Source organism: Poecile atricapillus, chromosome W (genome assembly GCF_030490865.1).
Source record: "Poecile atricapillus isolate bPoeAtr1 chromosome W, bPoeAtr1.hap1, whole genome shotgun sequence".
NCBI classification, from domain to species: Eukaryota; Metazoa; Chordata; class Aves; order Passeriformes; family Paridae; genus Poecile; species Poecile atricapillus.
The window spans coordinates 50006697-50027466 of record NC_081288.1 but is presented as its reverse complement, the minus strand read 5'-3'; the positions used below and the strand labels follow the sequence as shown (position 1 = coordinate 50027466).

Genomic DNA, 20770 nt, shown 5'->3' with positions numbered 1-20770 from the left:
GAAGGAATGATATGTACACATATTTGTATGACATGTATCTGAGTGATGCCTTAAACAGGTGGCTGCGTATGGAAATATTCCCTCTATTTTGTAAATATATTTATCTTAAGTAATTGACACGGTGACTGTTTTGTCAGTTTTTTAAGAGAGGTTTTTTCCACTCAAAGCAGAAGATAGGAAAAACATTTTATATTTGAAAACATGCAAATGAAGTATAAAAGAACTGACAGGGGTTTCATGGCTGAGTGGTAGAACTAGGCACTATACTTCACTCACTTTTTGAAACCCTGACTTCAACAAGATAGTAATTTTAAATGCTTCCTTTTATCTTTCAATATTATTTTAAAGGTATGCTCTTTTTGCTTACCACAAAATGCTTTCTACTTCTAGTATATATATTTTACAGTAATTTATAGAACAGAGGCACCCTTGTAGGCGGATATTTGCTGCTGTGGAAAAGCTCAAATATAATTTATGACAAAAGGTAACAGTGGAAGTTATTAATAGCAGAAGATCAGTGGAAAAGTGAATGCAAAAGACAGTGTATGTTAGCACAATGCAGCTTTGACCACAGGAAGGTTGCTTTGATCAATGTGTTTGGGGTTTTTACTTAATAGATTAGAATAAGACAAAAGAAGTAAGCATCTACCAGAAGGCTTACTTTTTATTCATTGATAGTGTACCCTGCATAATGTGTCAGAACAAAAATTTGATGAAGGAAAAGGTAATATTTCATAGGGATGGGTGTAAATCCTACTAGTTGTCATCCCTCTCTTCCAGCTCTAGGAGCCTGAGCATGGTGACGTGGGTGCCAAACCCTAATGCCAGGTGGAGTTTATTCCACTGTTCCCTAGTGGCTCCTGGGACAGAGGCCCATGGGACGTAGGCATGGACGTCTCCATGTCCCTTGTGGAGAAGCTCAGTTTTAGCTGCCATCCTTCCCCTGCTGTGCACCAACATCCACTCACACGTGGCACTTCTGAAAGGATGAGTTTTGGAGCAGAGGGGTAGTTCTAAAGCCACTCATTTAGGTGGCTTCTGGTGTAGATTAAGAAAGCAGTGAAGCAAAGATCTGGGAAAGGAAGTGGCCAAGGGATGGGTGAGTTGCCCAGGAAGTGACAGCTCACTGTGAAAACATCCTCTTTCCTATTGGTATTTGGCACTCTGGATGCTCTACAAAACCTTGATACCATGTAACCTGATAATTCTACAGCGTTAATCAAAGCAATGGAACATCATGCAGTTAGCTTCAAAGTGGACTGTTAACCCAAATGAAAATGCTTTATTGGATTATTTATTTATTGTGTCCCAAGAGATCCAATAAAGAGTCTGATCTGCTTTGCATACATGCATACTGAGAAATGTGCAAAGAAATTCCAAGGCAGTTTTTGGTTAAATGAATAGATGGTCCTCCTGTCCTTCAGGAGGCTGTGCTTCTCACTTAATCACAGTTTGAAAGTTTCATTAAGCAAATATTGCTGCTTGAGGAAAACCAAACAGCGATATTATATTATTTAATCATAGAACCATAGAATGGTTTGGGTTGGAAGGAAGCTTAAAGATCAGGCAGGAACACCTTCCACTAGACCATGTTGCTCAGAGCTCCATCCAGACTGGCCTTGAGCACCTTCAGAAATGGGGCTTCTACAACTTCTGTGGGTAATCTGTCCCAGTGCCTCACTATCCTCACAGTAAAGACTTTTTTCCTAATATCTAATCTAACCTACTGTCTTGCAGTTGGAAGCCATTTCCCCTTGTCCTGTCACTACATGCCCTTTTAAACAGTCTCTTCCCATCTTTCTTGCAGGCTCCTTTCTGATACTGGAGGGGCTTCTATTAGGTCACCCTGCCCCTGTCCAGGCTGAGCAATCCCAATTCTCACTTTCGGAAAGGTACTTCTTTCCTCTAACCATCTTGGTAGTCTCATTTGGACTCCTGCAGGTCCCTGTCCTTCCTGTGATGGGGGCCCAGAGCTGGATGCAGCACTCCAGGTGGGGTCTCACCAGAGTGGGCCAGTGGGGCAGAATCCCCTCCCCTGACCAGCTGTCCATGCTGCTCTTGATGCAGCCCAGGATACAAGGATTGGCTTTCTGGGCTGGGAGGGCACTTGTCCTGCTCATGTCCAGCCTCTCATGCACCCCAAGTCCTTCTTGGCAGGGCCACTCTGGATCTGTTCCTCCCCCAGCCCGTGGTGATTCTGGGGTTTGCCCTGACCCAGCAGCATCACCTTGCATTTGGTCCTGTTAAAACTCATGGCATCCCCACCAGCCCACTTCTTGAGCTTGTCCAGGTCCCTCTGGATGGCATCCCATGCTTTGAGTGTGAAGCTGTTTAAGTGGTGTGAATTAGTACTAAACTTTATAGTACTATCTAGTATTATCTTACGAATAGGACTAGACCTTATGTAGATTAGGTAGGAATGTTAAGAGATGGTATTTAGAGTATGTAAAAGGACAAAATTACTTCCTTTTTGTCTTTTAAGATACAAGACATATGAGACATTAATTCTGTCTGCACTCAACCAACCAAATGTTAGCTCACTTATACTGCCGGCAAAAATGTTTTATAAATGTTAAAATCTGTTGCTAAATCTATGTTTTGCATCTAATATCACTATATTGGTGACACAATTTTCTATTTTTTCAGTGAAAATTAGAAATCATTAGCCTGGTATTAATGATTCAAAATTTAATGCCAGTGTCTACATTTGCTTTGTTTTAAAGTTTGCTTGGAATAAAAAAATTTATTCCGATTCTAGCCTAGTTACCCAAAGAAATGAAGTACATATGATTTTCCTTTCTGACTGTTAATCAGTTTTGAACAAGCTATCTCAAAGGTGCTAAGTTTACACCTCACACAGCCCTTGGACTTTAAATCTTCAAACCACTGCATGGTTTTATGGTTACCCAATAACAGCCATTTGGCCTCTTCAGTTCAGCAGTCCACTGGTGAGATCCTTAAAGGCAGCAACATGTGATAACAGATAAAAAGGGAACATGCAAGAATCTGGGATGTTATTGTGAGGTGATAAACAGCAACATTCAAGGTATAGCCATATTGTGGGATTACTTCACAGGGGAGAGAGGTAACCTCTGCAAAATAAAAAGGCATTTAAGTACAAGGTGCAAAGCTATAGAAAAATGGCCTGGAATAAATGTGTTGTTTGTAGGGAGAGGTACTTGTTTATCTGTAAAGCTGGTCACCTGCTTTCAAACAGTATGTTATCTGCAGTGAGTATCATTTATACTCTTTAGTACAAATAATTTTTTGGCATCTTGCTCAGAAAACAGGTTGTCTCTTTTATGTAATCTTCTCTGGTGGGTGGGTGTGGGGATCTCATCTGCCTTACCCAGTGCCTGTATTTGTCCCCCTTTACAGTGATTCTCTAATGAAAGACATCTGTTGTGCAATGCCTGTCATCTACACTTTGATAAATGCACTTGAGTGCATATTTAGGTGTTCAAAATTATTGGTATCTTCAGCTCATCTGTGTTTTGGGGTAACTCTCTACAAGTGATGTGGGCAGAATAAATACCAAACATTTCAAGGTCAGGTACTGCACTGATTCTGTTAGATGTGTTTATATCACTTGCCTCATGCTCTTCGTATTGTCAAAAACTCAACTTTCATACTAAAAGAATACTGGCAGTACCATACATAATTAAGATGGTCTCTTGTTGTTGGTTTCATTTGTAAAAAGCAAAACTGAAAAAAATGTGCTGAGGGGAATAGTTTTGTTATTTATTAGTGAGTTACATGACATAGGAGATGATAATGCGGAAAGCTTCCAGGCAGTGCTTTCTGCATTCAAAGTAGCTCACAGGTGTTGACTGTTTTTTCAGATCCAGCAAATGAGGCAGAAAGGTTAAGTGACCTGCACACAGGCAGCCAGCTGCACCACCAGTTACGGGACCTGGGCATCTCTATTGGAGTCACTGGTCTTGGTCGTGACAAAATTGTTCTTACACACTCTCTGCTGCTTTTAGAATGAATCTTGAAAGTGATGAAAACCTGGCATGATTAAGGAGATATTCTGAACTCTCTGGTGTTTGTAAAGTGCTTTTTTGATTTGCAAATTGTTCTCAACATCACATTTGGGGAAGTGTATGGGTGGAAACCAAATGCATCTTTGACATTTCTTTTATGCATTGCTGTCAATCAAATGGCACATTATATTATTCTCGTCATTTTAAGAAGAAAGGATTAGATCACTATTTGAAAATTCTTGGGAAGTAATAAAAAAAAGCAAAGCATTCAGAGGTTTATCTATGGTGAAAATAAGTGCATTTCTGCTATTTCTATAATAACTTTTTTCTCTCTGGTTAAAATATTTTTGAAGCTCACTGCTCTTTTTAAAGCAGCAAAGACATATGACTGCTTCTTTTCCTTCCAAAGGATTTCCTGCTGCAGATTTTCACAGTATTTCGGATACTAATACGACCAGAGATGTTTCCAAAAGACTGGACAGTGATGCGTTTGGTTGCAAACAAGTAAGGCATTTTTAATGTTATTAAAAAGTACAGGTAGTCTGCACAGATCATGATAAAAGTGAAGTTATATGATGTATGTAATAAAAATTCAGTGTATTTTTTATAATGTTGGCTTCAATTTTTCTTCTTTTAATCTAAGATTTCAAATCTCTGGACTTCCCTTATACAGAAAATTTATGATATAATCTGTACCTCTTTCTGTTCTGAATTTTAGTAAGCACATATAAGTGGAAACTCAGAAACACTTTCACAGAATAAAGCTGAAAGCATCAACAGCTTTGTTTTCCAAGTAACAAATGACAAGTCTCTAAGGGTCTTCTTTTCATATCTGTTTCTTGAAATTCTGAGTTGGTAAAGATCTGTTTGCTCTCAAGAAGAAATTAAACGTAATATTGTTATCAATGCTTTTGCATGTTTGTTCATTTGGTGTTTGTCAGAAAAATCACAAAATCAGGAAATGAGGTACAGCACAAGGCAACAGTCACGGAAGGCTCTAAGCCCTGCTTAGTGAGATTTTCAGATGAAACCTACCTCTCAGCCATTCTTTCTCTGCTCAGGCCTTATTTTTAAAGAAACAGGTTCCCAGCATTTCTAAGAAGTAATTACAACAGGTCTGAAACAATATATCAAGTTTTATTTCACCTCTATCACCACCTATCCTTTTTGCAGTCTTAGCTTTAGATAAGATAAACCAGCCCAACAGTCAGCACAGTTATGCAAACATCAGTGTCAGCACAGAAGGGGCGTTGTGTTGGGCACACCTAGGAATCCAGAATGAAGGATTGACTTTAACTTTCATGATACGCATCGCAATGCCTGATTAAAATTCAGTTTTAGTCTGCATTGTGCCTGCTGGCTTCAAGGAGAATTTAAATTTGTGGTGCTGTACATACTACTAGTAGCAATATTATTGGTGCAATTAAATTTAACAACACTTGTGTTTATGATCTGTATTTGTTATGTATGTGTGTGGATATGCAAGGATAATAGTACTTCTTCAAACTTTGTCATGACTTAAAACAATTTTTTGTTAATTTTTGTTATCTCAGTGCGGCTAATTTTTTCAAGTTTGAATTCCAGGAAAAAGAAAGTTACTAATTAAAGAATGGATATGATCATTTGTTTCTGTGTATGATATTACATAAGGTGTGACTGATACCAGCCTGCATCCTGTTTAAGAAATAAACAGTGAAACACAAGAAAGAAGGGAAAAAAAATAGGAATTTTTAGACAAAATAAATAATCTAAGAAAATTTTACATATTCCAGTAACAGCTGGCTTGGCAGATGGCTTTGCAACAGCTGATATGTACAGAACTAAAGTTTAGGAACGACCTTGGCACGTGTTACATGGCTGGTGATATTCAGATGATACCAAGTTCTGCAAAAGGAACACTTTTTTCTTCTCCAGTATTTTAGTAACCATCACACATCTCCCTTTATTAATCCATGTCATGTTGTTTCTGACCATCTAGGAGGTGAGTCTATGCCCAGTTCTGTCAGGCAAAGAACATAGGCAGAAGCTGAAAATAGCTGCTGGTGGGAATTGGCCACGAGGAGCTCATCAGACCAGCTAACTGATCCTGATAACACACAATTGCATAAGCACTTCTGCCAGCAAGCAGGCTATAAAGCACATCTTTACCAATTCAGCTTTCAATAATTGCTTGGCTAGGAATTTGTTTCTATGTGGAAGAAGTGCTAGTTTGCTGTGAAAGAGGGCTTGACCAGGTGTACTTAAATGGGTGGTGAAAGCAGAAGCCTCATTGTTCTTATATTCTTATTCTGTTCTTTTTTGAGGCAGCAGAAAGAAAAATCTGCTTCTGTTTTCTTGTCAGCTGCAGAGAACTAGTGTTTCCAGAGCTGTTTCTGAATGGGAGCTTCTTCCTTTACCTTGTGTCCCTCACCGCAATGGCAGGGACTGCTTTCCTTCAGCTTCCTCAAGGTGTTCAAAAGCACAGAGTAGTAGCTTTGCTAGAATTGTTCCAGCCCAAAATCTTTTAAGTGCAAAGAGCCTAGAAGTAGGATGTGAAATTAGGGCACTGCCTGTCCCACAGAGAGAAGTGAGCTGTTCTTTCTGGGCTTCACTTCATCAGCCAAAGCACTTCCAGGGATCTGAGACTCTTCAGAATGGAAGGCAAAACTTCTTGAACTCTCTGCTCCATTCATGTCTAAAAGAAAAACTAGAAGGTCTAGCCAGTCTTTTTAAGAGCAGAATTAAGTGATCCAATAAGTCTGGGTCTTTTCAAACTTCTGCTTCCCAGGAATAAACCAAGTGCTGTATTTCCTGTGTCCCATGGCCACCTTCTGATCCATCTGTGCTTTCACGCGCGGGACGGTGGCTCACCTGAGGGCAGTGTGTGTGTCATGGGAGCTTCACCCATGGCTGCAGTCACATCAACAGCAGCACTGGCTTTCTCTCCCTGTCCCTGGAGTGATAGAATTCAAACTCTGATATTTACAGGAAGAGGGATTTAGCCTATCTGAGCCTAGGGAAGAAATAAGTCTTAGAAAGGATAGAATCAAGGAATAAGCTTTTCCTGGGGGAGAAATTACGTTTTTTTCCTCTTACTTATGTATACAGAATTAGAATTACCTGAAATATTTCTAAGTCTTAAAATGCCATAATTCTTACAATATACAATATTTGCGTATAAGAATATCATTACCCCCTGCCTCCTAGTTTGTTTGTTTTTTTCTTTCTAGTTGCAATGCTTTCAGTAATTATGTAGGTTCTGATACTTGGATGCTGTCTGGGAAATTAAAAAAAAAACAAACACCAAAACTAGAAGATGCTATGAGCTCAAGAAATCCAATCTGTAACTGTCCTGAAACTAAGATGTTTCCTGATGACACATGTATGATCTATAGTTCTGAATGTCCTGATGCCCAATGTGTGGAAGTATTAATGGCATTATAAACTGCCAGCTGACTTCTAACATTCAAGAAATAAAGGAACATTTAAAAAGGCAAACTTAGGACTAAAGCAGAGAAATAGATTTTTTGAATTCTGTAATGGAAAGAGAACATGCAAAAACATCCTTAGCTTCTAGAAATTGAGTGAAGAGACAGAAATAACTCTGTTTAAAGCTTCTGTGTAATATTTATTTTATATTAAAATGTATATTTATTGTATATTAAATATTACGTAATTATAACTGTGTAATATCTAAGCTAATCAGCATGCATGCAGGAAAGCAAAATAATTATTTGTGGTCATTTAATATTTCTGAATGTGAATATTACTACTGAGTGACTTTATGTTTACTGTGGAAAATATAATTTTAATTTCTTTCATTCTAGGAGTAGACTTCCTTTCTACGTTAACTAGGTAGTATCTAGATTCTATTTGTAACTGCAGAGGAGCACCACATAATATAGGAAGATGTCTGAATCTGTTGCCTAGCGCCAGAGAGAAATACTAAATTTTTTAGCAAAATATGCCTAATTAAAATTGAAGCTTCTGGAGAAGACCTTCACAGTTTCAACTGGAAATCTCTGTGTAATGGTCACTGGCTTCACTTTCCTTAAGGTCAGGAAAAGAGTGACTTGTCTAATACTTTAATTGCCTGGCATCTTTTGAGAGCAGTTAAGAGACTCAGCTGAATTTCGGGTATGTCATGTTATTAACAGTTGAGGAGGGACTTGAAGAGCAAAGGAGTTTCAATTACTTGCTGAGCAAATCTTTGATATTCATGGCATACTATGCCTTGTGTATTATTGAACAAAGAACTACTTTTCTGCTTCTCTTGGTATGCAAGAAGCTTTACTTTTCAAGATCTCTGTTTAATTAACTATGTATATCCTTTCAGCATTCTACTTAATGGTTGAGATGCTAGGTCATCCAATCCTCAATTTGAATATTATAAGAATACAAAATAGATGTACAAATAGTATTATTTATAGTAAAATAATTGACCTGTAAAGTAAGATTTACATAATATGTTGCTTAAACTGAAATTTCAAATATATCTACTGACAGTTGGGCATAAAGACTCTAAGCAGAGAATCCTTTTGGTTATCAAATTTAGTAATGGCTGAAATACATTTATTATTAAAATTATTATTAAATTTATTATTATTATTATTGTTACTATTATTATTATTATTGTTATTATTATTATTATTATTATTAGTTTAACTCAAATGGAATACAAAGTAAGGGAAGACATTGAATCAGCATTAATGTCATCATTATGGCGCTCTGAAGAATCCTGTTAGCTCCCATGGTGTGGGAGTCTGAGACTCCTACAATGAACAAAAATTCTTGCTTTTATGTAATACAAAGTACTGCTAACAACATTTTTGCTTTTATGTAATACAAAATGTTGCTAGCAACTGAGCCTGGCATTCAGTCCTTCACAAAAACCAGATATACCTAGCCATGCGTGTATAAATAAGCTCATAAACATATAAGAGTATTTACATACACATATATGTGATTCAAGGTTTATTTCGTTTCTTTATGAAATATGAAAGAATTTTTTTTTTTCTGTTCGAATACCTCTGCGTTTGGGATTATTTCACTCTGAAATAGCAAAGAACGGAATAAGAAGCTAATGTTATACATTTGTCCTATATCAGCATGGAAAAGGAAAGCTTTCATTTTCTGCCACTGGTTGCCCAGGCAAAAGCCAAGTTGCCAGAGCATAGCCCAGGCATTAAACAGTTGTTGAAATTCTGGATTTTTCAAACAGCTTATTGAAGAAAGGTTTGCTTTGAAAATTTGATGGAAAAGCCATTCCACCAACAATGACCTTAGCAGACATTGGGTTAGCATCCTGTGCATCAGTCCAGAATAACTTAGTAGCTAAAAGCAGAGGGGTTTTGCCTGTAGAACAGGCGATCTGAACAAATATGTGGCAGGTGGTAAGAGGAAGAAAAGCAAGTCTTGTCACAAACTCAGTAGTTTATAGTTTGATACTCAGATGGATTTCAAATGAATATTGTTGTTGTTGTTTGGAAATCGCTGGCTGGGAATCAACTTGGAATGTGAGTACTGTACCAAGTCAGGCAGCTGTCCTCTGGCTGCTGCTTCTGCTTTGTGAATTTTTGCTTTTGTTGTATATGAGCGTCCCCAGCCTTAGCTTGTTTTCTGTTCTACCTGATTTTAGATTGTTGTAGATTCAGAATAACAGATGGTGGGCCAAAAACAATATCTTCAACCTTGTGTGTTGCATCTGGTGTTTTGAGGGATTTTTTATCTACAATATACTCTCTCATATTAGAGACACACATTTTTTCAAATAATCCATATCATAGCCTTTGGCTTACCTAATAAATGAAACCTGAGTTAAGTTCCCTATAGGAAGAAATACTTGCATTGCAATTATTCTGTTAAATCAGGAAAATTCTTTAAAAAATAGTCTAAAATTTGCATTTAAGATGTCTACTTTATTCACCTCGTAAGAATTGAAGAAGATCTTTCTCTTCAGTTTCACCTGCCATGGAAGAATGTAGCAAGAAAGGAATTTTCTCAGACATAAATAGAACTATGTAATGTAAACTTGGCAATATGGTTATGGATCTTGTGGAATTTTCTCTTGAGTACAATTTTTTCAGGGATTTATTACTTTTGACTTAGGTGGAAATTTCATCTAATAATAATTCTGATAAACTGACTTTTTCTACCAGAATGACTTCCTGGAATATACAAACTGTTTCCATTTTGTAAAGCATATGGACCTTAAATTAAATCTTGCACAACAACAAGAATGATGGGGCTCTGTTTTTATCCATGCCTTGATTATTTACTTCACTTATACTGCATTTTACTAATGTTTCATTTTGTATTCCATGCTGCAACAGCGAGTGCTGTACACAGGCTGTAACTCTCCATTGGTGAAAAAGTGGAGTTAATTTACTGATGAGTACTAAGCATGGAACACTACTTGGATAGAAAAGTTACTGTGTAATCCTTGAGAAAATAATATGTATGAAAACACACTTGAGCAATGGCATAGGAATAAATCAAACTTGAGACTCAAGCACTGTTCTAAGAACAGAATTGGCTGTTGCGGGTGTTCAGGCACATCAAACAAGAAGGTAAAGTTTGGTGGGGACAGTAATTTTAAAAGTAGAAGGATGGAAGCAAACATTTGAACTACTAATATGCTCATTAATATATTACTAATATGTAATAAAAATACTGGCATTTACTAGATATTTTATATTTATAATCTATATGCACTTATTTTCACTACCAAGAAAGCTGAAAACAAATTCTACAATTCTGTGTATTAATACCATTAAGACGAAGTATGTAGTAAATCTGGAATCATAATTATTTTCAGAACAAAGTTTACGATTGGTCTTGGTTATATTCTTCTATACAGAATGTCTTTTTTTTCATGCACAGTCTTACAGCACAGCTTATTCTCTTAATGGGCATGTTTTCTGTCAATAGGTGCTGGTAGGTATTTATATGATATGTTGAAAATGATTTGAGTATTAAATATGAATTTCCAGTTAATGAAAACTCTCTTTTTTTGTTCTTCCCAGTGTGATCATTACTACAGTCTTGTACCTTTCGGATGCCCTTCGTAAAAACTTCTTAAATGAAAACTTTGATTACAAGGTAGAGTAAATGATGGATGCAACAGTTGCTACATCATCCTGTGGCTTGGTGATTATTAAACTTGGCTCCAGCATCTAAGTAGCTAGAATATGTACTAAATCAGCAATTTCAAGCTTTCAGAGATGTTTTTTTCTTAAATACAGGACTATCTTAAAAATGAGTGCTCTGAGGTTTTTAATTTCATTTTATTTTTCATTTTGTTATTTGAGCCTCTTTGTTGGACTACTTATTTAGGATTTTTGCATCACAATTTTTTGGATCATAAAAACTAATGAAATTATTTAGCTTGGTTTTTTAGTTATTACAGAAAGAAAAAGTATTTCATTTTTTTAATCAATGCAAATTTATATAAAATGCGGATTTATATTTTTGTAATATCTCTAGACCAATTAACATGTTGCATAATTAAAATTAGAAAATTATGACACTTCATGGTGAATGTAGTTAAAGATGTTAGTGTGTACCTCATATAGTGCGATACTGCATTTATAATAAACTGTGAATTACAGCTTTTAAGATTCAGATGAGAAGATGTAGGAATGTGTCTGAAAAGACACATTTCCATGGAAACAAACCTGAATGAATATTCTGCCCAACCAAGAGACGTTAGTCCAACTGCTGCATCATGAAAAGTGCAGAATCTCCTTCCTAGGGAAGACACTGAGTTCTTGTTGACTTCCAGCAGGGCTGTGGATGCTTCTCCGAAAATCCAGACTCCTGTTAGATAGATTGGCAGGAATGCAGATTTATCTACTTAACTGAACATGAGGAAGCCTATTCTTTATGCATTTTTGTAAGTTCAGAGGCTAAAACTAATAAAATAATTTCCTGTAGACAAGACCTCTATGTTCCTTAAACTTGATTAGCAATGTTATTGCTGTCCTGCCAAACTTTAGGGTCTGGAATAGGGCTCCCTCTACGCTTCCAGTCATGGAGCATCTATGATTGGGTTATAGTAATTAGTATTTCCTTTAATTTTATCTCTAAGTCGTCTAAGTAGAGACATCTGATTCATAAAGCATGTGCACAAAACATCTGTATATCTGCAATATCTTAATGAAATCTGGCTTTAGTTTGTCCAGTGAAGGCTGCAGCAGGTGAGACTTGCAAATAGTATTATAAAGTATGATGGACAGAGAACATCAGTCCTGTTATGTGATAGCTTTTGAGGTGTCAGGATTTTTTGGGTTTGGAATTAAAGGCATAAATTTCATAGTTTTCTATTTAAATATCCCCAAAAGAAAGTTTCCAGAAGGAAGGCTTTTTGATTTGGAGGGGTGAAAAAAACCCAGTCTGTAACTTTTACATTTTGAAGTGTAGGATATGCAAATAGATGTATTTCTGCTGAACATCTTGGGGTTGGTGAAAAGAATATTTTGAGTCAAAGAAATTTCGTCAAAAGTAGTTTGAGTAATTTATTAGTTGAGATTGAAACAAGGGCTGTGATTTGAAACTTTGCATCTTGAGTGGTCATGAATTGTACTGAGAAAGTGAAATAACCACATGCCGTATGCTTATTGTAGATATGGGATTCCTACTTTTTTCTTGCTGTCATTTTTATAAACCAGTTATGTCTGCAACTGGAGATGTTCTCACCTTCCAAGAAGAAAAAGGTTTTAGAAAAGTAAGTATTGCTATCAGCTTGTAGAAAACGGCAAGAAATTTAAAATTTCTCAAAATGCAAGACATTGGAGGTTGCAAAAGGACCCCCCAAAAGAGAAACATAAGAGTACGTCCACTGACTAGAAAAGAGTTGGTCCTGGCCCTTTGTACAGGTCTTCAGAACCAGTAACCTTCATATGAGTGCCTAAACTGGTTCAGACACTGGGAGCAAAACAGACATTCATTGCCAGTGAATGCCTAAGTCAATCACACTTGTTCAGGTGTTTCTGCCAGGCACTGCACTATTGTCTGTATGAATGAATTGTATTTCTTTAAGCTAGAGCAAAATTATTTGTTCTCAGAGAACTGGAGCATGTTATGGCAAAAAAATAGGTTTTGCTTCTCAGCTGTGTTACTGATGTGTAGCATTTTGACAATATTTCATATAAACTGGGTTTAGGAATCCAGTTTTAGCTGTGTGTAATCAAAAGTGAAAAAGACTTGGGAGAAGCCAGCACTTTCAAAGTTGAACTACAAATGAGACATTTAATTTAATAATGTGATGGAATGGCATATAAACTTGATTTTCTTAAATTATCTTTCACTTGCTTGCTTTATTTTTTAATACACTGCAGATATGGTGACATGAGGGTAACAATGGGATGTGAAATCTTCAGTATGTGGCAAAATTTAGGTAAGTGATTAAACACATCATCAGTAACTCAAAATGACAGCCAAATATTATATATTATATATAATATTTTGCCTATTGTATATACTTCCCGGTGATAGACAAGTTGTTGATAATTATGTTTTAATTCAAGTTTAGGGAAAAGTTTGTCATCTGTAGTTCCCTTCTTTATAGCTAAACTCAGATTTCTATGCCTTGATACTATAGCTTACCTATCCCTATTTCTTCACAGAGAAATGAGAGAAGACCATCAGAGAAAATTAAGAAAAAAAGTAACACTCCTTTTGGGCAGAATTATTATGCCTTGAAATATACTTACGTTCTTATTCTTAGTCTTGTTGTCAAATTGTTTAAGGACAAGACGTGTCTCTAATTCTGAAGCTCTCCTGAGATCCTGGATTTGCATCAGGTCTTCTCTGAAGTCTTAGTTGCACTAAAATATAAAGGCACAAACAAGTCAGTGACTAATGTATAAATGAGACATTGGACAACATGGAAAAAATACATTCTTGAATATAAACTTAGGAACACATATTTTTAAGCAACAATTGTGCAAACTGTTTGCAATTATGAGTGTCAGAGAAATGCAGTTCAGTGTTGTTTGGGAAAAGAATGAAAAGTGAGTAGAAGATTCAGACACTACATTTGTCATCTTTATATTTCAGTTATTCAATATTCACTTCATCAGAGGGCTTATTAAAGATACAGCAACCATCACCAGTGGTTTCTGAGATACTGTCATTTCAGTTCTGTCAATCTTCCCCAGCAAGATATGTAGTTGCAAAAAATTGGTCTTTCAGCTCAGCCTGTACTAGAGAGACATGTTCAAAATAAGAAATATTTTCTTTTTAATATCTTGTTAACATCTCATAAGTAGCATATTTTACTTATTTAAAATATTTAGTATTGAGTCACTAAGACATCCCTCTACATTACGTGAATACATTATGGATATTTCAAAACGGGTATATCAGGGATACACTCCCAGATCCCATCTCCTTCCTGCACGTGTGTGGAGGATGAGTGTGCATCACCTCCCCACTCATGTTGTTCTTTGCTGAATGGAACCTTGGGATGCAGGGAAATGATGCCTTTCAGTAGGGTGAGTCTTGTGGGACACAATATGGAGCTCATCTGGTAATATGCCCAACTAAATGTTAGGATATTTATTGCAATTGGTGTTATGCTAGCTGGCATTGTACTATTCTTGTAGCAGTAAGAGTCATCGTATCGTAAGCCTTGATCCTTGTACAGTCACCTTGCTTTCATAGGGATAAGTGTTCTAGGATGTTTCCAGAAAAGGGAGTTCTTGTTTTCCTTTGCACAAGTGCAGACACTGAACAGAGCAGCAAGCAGGGGTGAATGCCCACTGGAATATCCAGAGATGGGCTGGACGTAAATTAATTCCTAGCTTGGAAAATCAGTGCATCCTGATTCATAATCCCTTAATTTTGAGGATATATGAAGTCTAACTTGTGAAAAACTGAATCTGAATGGTCAGTGTTTGCTGTATACCTTTCCTGCCATTTCTAGCTTTTCTGACAAGAACTTAATTTTCTTTTAAGTGGAATGTGGTGAGATAATAAATATTTTAGAACTGATTTTTAAGCAAGTTGTTTTGAGAACAGCTGGGTTGTATTTTCATTTTCTTGCAATTGAAATATGTACTTCCATTTCTATACTTGCAAAACTAAAGATAGGTAAAAATCAAAGTACTTACCTTTTTGATGAGCACAGAATATCAGACAGTTAATGATTTTGTAAACACAAGTATGTAGATCTTAGAAAACAAATTATTCCTGTGAAATATAAAGGAAATGCAAAGAGAGTGCTTTGTCTGTCTTTGTTCTCTTGCTGGAAGATTAACTTCAGATACAGCTAACCTACTGTCACTTTTGAACTCAGTATTGCATAATAAAATCTGATAAATTATGTTTGCCTTATATTCTTTTCTCTATAGCTTTCACTTTTTGGGCTTAAGAAATAGTCCATGCTGTGATGGACATGTGATTAAAAAAAACCCTATTGGCATTTAAAATGCTATTTTTTCATTCTTCAGATAGCATTTGGATTGCTTGATAACTCACAGGACACTCATTTCACATTCAAGTTTATGTTCATTTTCGTTTTAGGAGAACACAAACTTCACTTTATTCCAGCATTGATTGGCCCTTTCCTGGAAGTGACCTTGATCCCTCAGCCAGACCTGAGGAATGTAATGATTCCTATTTTCCATGACATGATGGATTGGGAGCAAAGGCGAAGTGGCAACTTTAAACAGGTACTTTGTGTGAGGTTGTTTATAAAACAGGATTGAATATCAACCACTTCATAAGAGTCCTAGTGTGTCCTGGAGTTCCCTTGGTGGTTCAGGGTGGAGAAGGTATCCACAGCTGCCTGCTGGAGAGGGATTACAAGATTACCCTTTTCTCTCTTGGCAGGACTAGTAAGGTTCTCTAGTTAATACTTTTGTGTTGGTCATGTGAGATGAGGAACAAAATCCATGGCCTGCTGAAGTGAAGAACAAAACTTGAGCTGTTTTCAACAAGGTTATTGTGGTGGTTTTTCACCTCTGCTTTACAGTGGTACAGACTGCTGGTTAGATAGGATTCAAACAGCTTCCCTTCTGGTTACTATGGAAAAATATCAGATGTTCTTCAGTAAAGATCCAAGTATTCTTGTTGCTCAAACACTTTCTTAATGGGCTAGAAAGGAACGACCAAGAGTGCCATCTGCTCCCTCAGCTCCCACTCAGTTCTTTCAGACTGCCTCAAACCATTCTCAGTGCCCTCCTTCTTACTGCTTCAAAATGAAGGAAAGTAGAAGTATTTTAATTACTCCCAGGCAATCATAATGCTTGGGGTGGGACCTGCATCTAAAACACACACCAAACTGTTAAAAACAGAGTAGTGCATGTGAGATCAGTAAGTAGCTTTTCTCTATCAATATATAAGCTTATTGTTAAAAATTACCATAGAAATGTTAACAAGGAGTGAGAAGGAAGAAAATCCACTTGTTCTGCTTCTCTGTCTTTTCAGATTGGTTTTAAGCGTAAATTGTAATAGATTTATTCTGTAATAAAATAATGACAACAGCTTGGTTTCTCCCCTAGATTTGTGATTGTTAATATATTATTGATAAAAAGGAGGTTTGAAATATAAATACACAGTGTAGCAACAGCTCTATATTTTTTTATAATCAATGCCCTTAAAAACATGCGTGATTGGAGGAATCATTTTACACCAGATTTTTCCTAACCACCAAGTTTATTTGATAGCTAATATCTAAGTCCAGGAAATTTGCTTTCTAATGAAATATGCTGGCAGGTAAGAATGTTGGGAGACTCTGAGCTCCCAAGTATTCTGAACAGTGCAGACATTTATATATATTAAATTATAAAGAATGGGGTGCAGGTTGGAAAAGATATTTTTACTTCAGTATAAGAAAATAGCTTGTGCTTACAGCCTTGCAATAAGAATTCAGGCAATTTATTTGGGCTGTGTGCTTTTCCTCTGACTCCATAAATAGATAGCTGCCTTAGCAGCAGCAAATGCTACTCAGCCTGTAGTTTTAAAGTCACGTTGCTCAATTTAAATTAGCTCCCTCCCTCAAAAAAAAAAAAAAAAACCACCAAAAAAAGAGAAAGCCCTACAAACCTCAGGAATTATAACAGCTTCAAAGAGATGAAGTGACTTATCACATGATTGACCAATAATTCTAAAATATGCATTTAGCAAAGTCCCTTACATAAAACCAGACCTTCCTTCCATTTTCTCTAATCTCATTAAAAGAAAAAGAAGCTGTTTACACCACACTTATATGTTGCAGGTGGAAGCAAAGCTGATTGACAAACTGGACAGCCTAATGTCAGAAGGTAAAGGTGATGAAACATACCGAGAACTCTTCAACAGTATGTGAGTAATATGTTTATCTTATAATTCCTTAAGTTTAGTTGGCTGTATCAGATACAAATGTCATTGTAGAGAAGAAATGCTTAAACCAGTTGTGATGCTCATTTTTTCTTTTTCTTTTTTTTTTGTTTCCTTAAAATCTGAAGAATAAAATGTTTCATGGTGTTGTATAGCATCTGGCAGTAAAGTCTGGCAGTACTTCTTGCGTACAGCTATAATTGGGAAAGGCAAAATCTGTTATATCACAGAACATTCTCTTTCTCTACCCACTAATTTTAAAATCAGAAAAGCAAGAAATGCTTCATAATTGCATAGGGTGCAGGTAGAGCTCAGATGGAGCATTTTGAAAACAAGGCATGACAATTCAACAAAAAGCATTTAATAAGTGATTTTCCATTGCTACAAACTTGTACTCCACTGGGTAATGTCACTTGTTGATTTCCTGTTTGATGTAAACAATTGTGTTTATTCTGATAAGATTATTTCTTTTAAATTCTTTTGACAAATGACTGGCTAAGCTTTTAGTGTTTTTTAATAAATGAAATGCCACTTAAATCTAATAGGAAAAGCTAATGATAATGCTGAAGCACCTAAAGTTGTGCATAAATTATTCCACTGACTGAAATAAATTATTGTCACAGAGTACAGGTACAAAATAACTAACTGGACTCTATCTCTGTTGTTCCTCAGAGCTCAATTCCACCAAAGTGAAAGATTTCACTTAATTCTGATGTATTTATTTTAGTAAGAGATGTATTGTTCCTCTTCAGGATTCCAAGCTGCTGTGTTTTACTCAGTTCTACTAAATACAGGATTTCTTTTTCCTGTTTTTGTGGTTACTTAATCATTCTTTCTTCTTTAAATATTATTTTTAGCTCTCTTGTCTTTAGTTAAAGAACAAGATTCAGGTCTTGGTGTCTGAAAATAGCTAACATTTAATAATCCGTAATTGTACTGAGTTAAAAAAATAGAATTCCTAAATATTTATCATGTATAGAAGCAAAAGTGGGTAGAGAGATTAGGTAGAATAGTATGGAATTGAAAGAATAATAGCAAACAGCAGTACAGTATGCTAAAGCAGAACTTTCCTCTAATTATTCATGACATTTTCATAATCTGTGTAAAGATAATAAAAGGTAAGATGTTTTCAATATTTTAGTAATACAGTATTCTATCTGTAAAATTAAGCCATTAAAAGAAAAGCTCTAATTATAAAATGAAGCTTATATAAAAATACATCAGTGTGTCTATCACTGAAATAACTTAGAATTCTATAAGAAAGCATGTAAGTATCAAATACAGTTCCTAATTTTTTAGGGTTTTGAGTTAGATTTCAACTGGGGAAGGTTAAACGTGATATAGTGAAAAATGCTGAGAGCCTTTTATAAATCTAAATGCTGAAAACATAGTCATGGTAATTTAAATTGCAAAATGTCTCACAGCATCAGTATACTTGTGGTTGCTGTCATGGTATAACAGAAGTTAAAACTAAACAGGGAAATTTCAGAGTAAGTGCTCAAGTTCACTCCCAGCTAATGAAAAAGGTATATTTATGATTAGTTTTTTTCTTACTTTGATTGACTGTACATGCGTTACCATGTCTCAAGAGGAGAGCCTATAGAAGATACTAATCTAAAATGGAGGGTGACATATTGCTCTAGGGTATGTGAAGAAAAATTATGAAAATCAGATAGACAGTTTGGGGAGTTGACTGCAAGAGACAGGGTTTGTTAGCCTGAGATTTTGGGGTTTCTTTATTTCTTCCATGAGTAATGTAAACTAAGCAGTATTAGGGTGTCTTTACACAGTGAAAGAAAGCAGACTTGTTTAGGCTGAAGTGGCAGAGATGTAGCAGGTACCCAAAAACTGAAATAGTCATGCAGTTTTGAAGCAAGCAGTGGCTTCTTAATCTTTAATGAAAGAAAATGCTACAATATCACCTGATCTTTCTGAAGATTAGGCGGGGTTGCTTTTGATAACCAAGGAGATGCACACACCTACTTTGAATACAGCCTGGGAACTGCAGCAGTTGTGACACTTTCAGGTTTTGTCATACTGTTTATTTTGTCTGAATTAGAAAATGAATTTAAATCTCTTAACTCCCACGTTAACTGCTTTTTTTTTTTTTTTCCCAGAGACAAACACTGCATCTTTCCTTTGAACATCTATTTTCAAGGATAAATTATAAGCATTTCTGGAGATAGCTAAAACATTATGTGCTTAGAATTTGCTGCCTACAATGGGCATTTAGATAGAATTAACTATATCGAATAAAAACACAGAGAAAGTAGGGGGAAGGTGACTGTTGTTTGTTTTGAATCAATGTCTTTCTAGGGACTTGAATATGACCATTCACTGATTAGCTCCTTATGTCATTTGAAGGAGCTGCAAAGCATGAAGTAGTGAACATTTTGTTATCATGAGAAACTAGATGTTGCAATTGTTATCCATTGTAATTATGTTATGAAAGCTGTTCTGATCTACATTTACATTGTAATACTGCACTTGAATTCCTGAGTTAATTAGCACAAGGAAAAGAATGATTTTACTTTATCAAACAGCTGGTGGTTAAAATAAAATTCTCAGAAGCTGTGGTATATACTCAAGTAGGTCTTTCTTCTGAATCTGATGCATACTGCCAGTTTTTAACTTCTGTAGCTGTATTTCAGTTTGGCCTAAGACCAGCCACTTCAGATTTGCAAGTTAAGTGGCCACACTGAAGCACAAAGCCTAATGAGTTCTGCTGGGGGCCTGGCAATGAGGCTTCTCTTTGAAGAGAAGAGCTGACATTCAGCTGAGAAGGCATTTATAACTAAGTTCTGCCAGTTTCTGGGTGACTTCTCCAGCCATGAATCTATTATATAAAAAGTGATGGCTGCTACCTTTCCTCTGCTGCCTTCAGTCATCTTAGTTTCTTCTCCAAATGCCTGACTAAATTTGGCACTGCCCAGTCCATTAGAGTCTGTCTGAAGAGACTCTTTTGAGTGCCTTTATGACTTATTCAGGGAACCCCTGGCTATAGTGAGGTCTTTGGACTCCAAAAGAGGCATCCAGATGTTTTAAGGCACCTCTAGGATTAGCTGCTTGTGACCTAAAAGCCTGAAAAAGGCTGTGGTTTAGGCCTACAAAATCCATTTGCTGCATGATTGAGCTAGCCTGAACATTGTTCTAAGCCTGCTGTTCATCCCTGGAGAACTCTGGTCCTCTTGATCACTATGCTCTTACTGCTGGGGTACCCAGGATTAAAAATAATTAAATACACCTCCCCTTCCTCCCCATCATCCCCATCAAATAAAACAAAGCAAACCATTGTTCAGGTGAGCTCAGTGTTAGGCTATAGCAGCATGGGTGTACAGAAACATTTTATAGTCTCCCTTTGTTGTTTAACACCCTTTTAGTGCTTTGTGCAAGACAGCCAAGCATCTTGGCTATGCTTTGTAATCTGTAAGAACAGGGATTCAATTCTACCTAGATTTAGCCAGAATATGCTTGAGTAGCTT

General features: G+C 36.3%; 1 protein-coding gene across 1 annotated transcript in view; it reads left to right on the top strand.

Moving 5' to 3' along the window:
* LOC131592193 (dedicator of cytokinesis protein 4) overlaps window positions 1-20770 on the top strand; it is a 226090-nt gene that overhangs the window by 168956 nt on the left and 36364 nt on the right. Inside the window, exons 27-32 of the mRNA XM_058863535.1 lie at window positions 4396-4490; window positions 10991-11066; window positions 12590-12690; window positions 13304-13362; window positions 15492-15640; window positions 17188-17273. Of these exons, the coding sequence (XP_058719518.1) occupies window positions 4396-4490; window positions 10991-11066; window positions 12590-12690; window positions 13304-13362; window positions 15492-15640; window positions 17188-17273 (566 nt within the window). The remainder of the gene's footprint in view (window positions 1-4395; window positions 4491-10990; window positions 11067-12589; window positions 12691-13303; window positions 13363-15491; window positions 15641-17187; window positions 17274-20770) is intronic.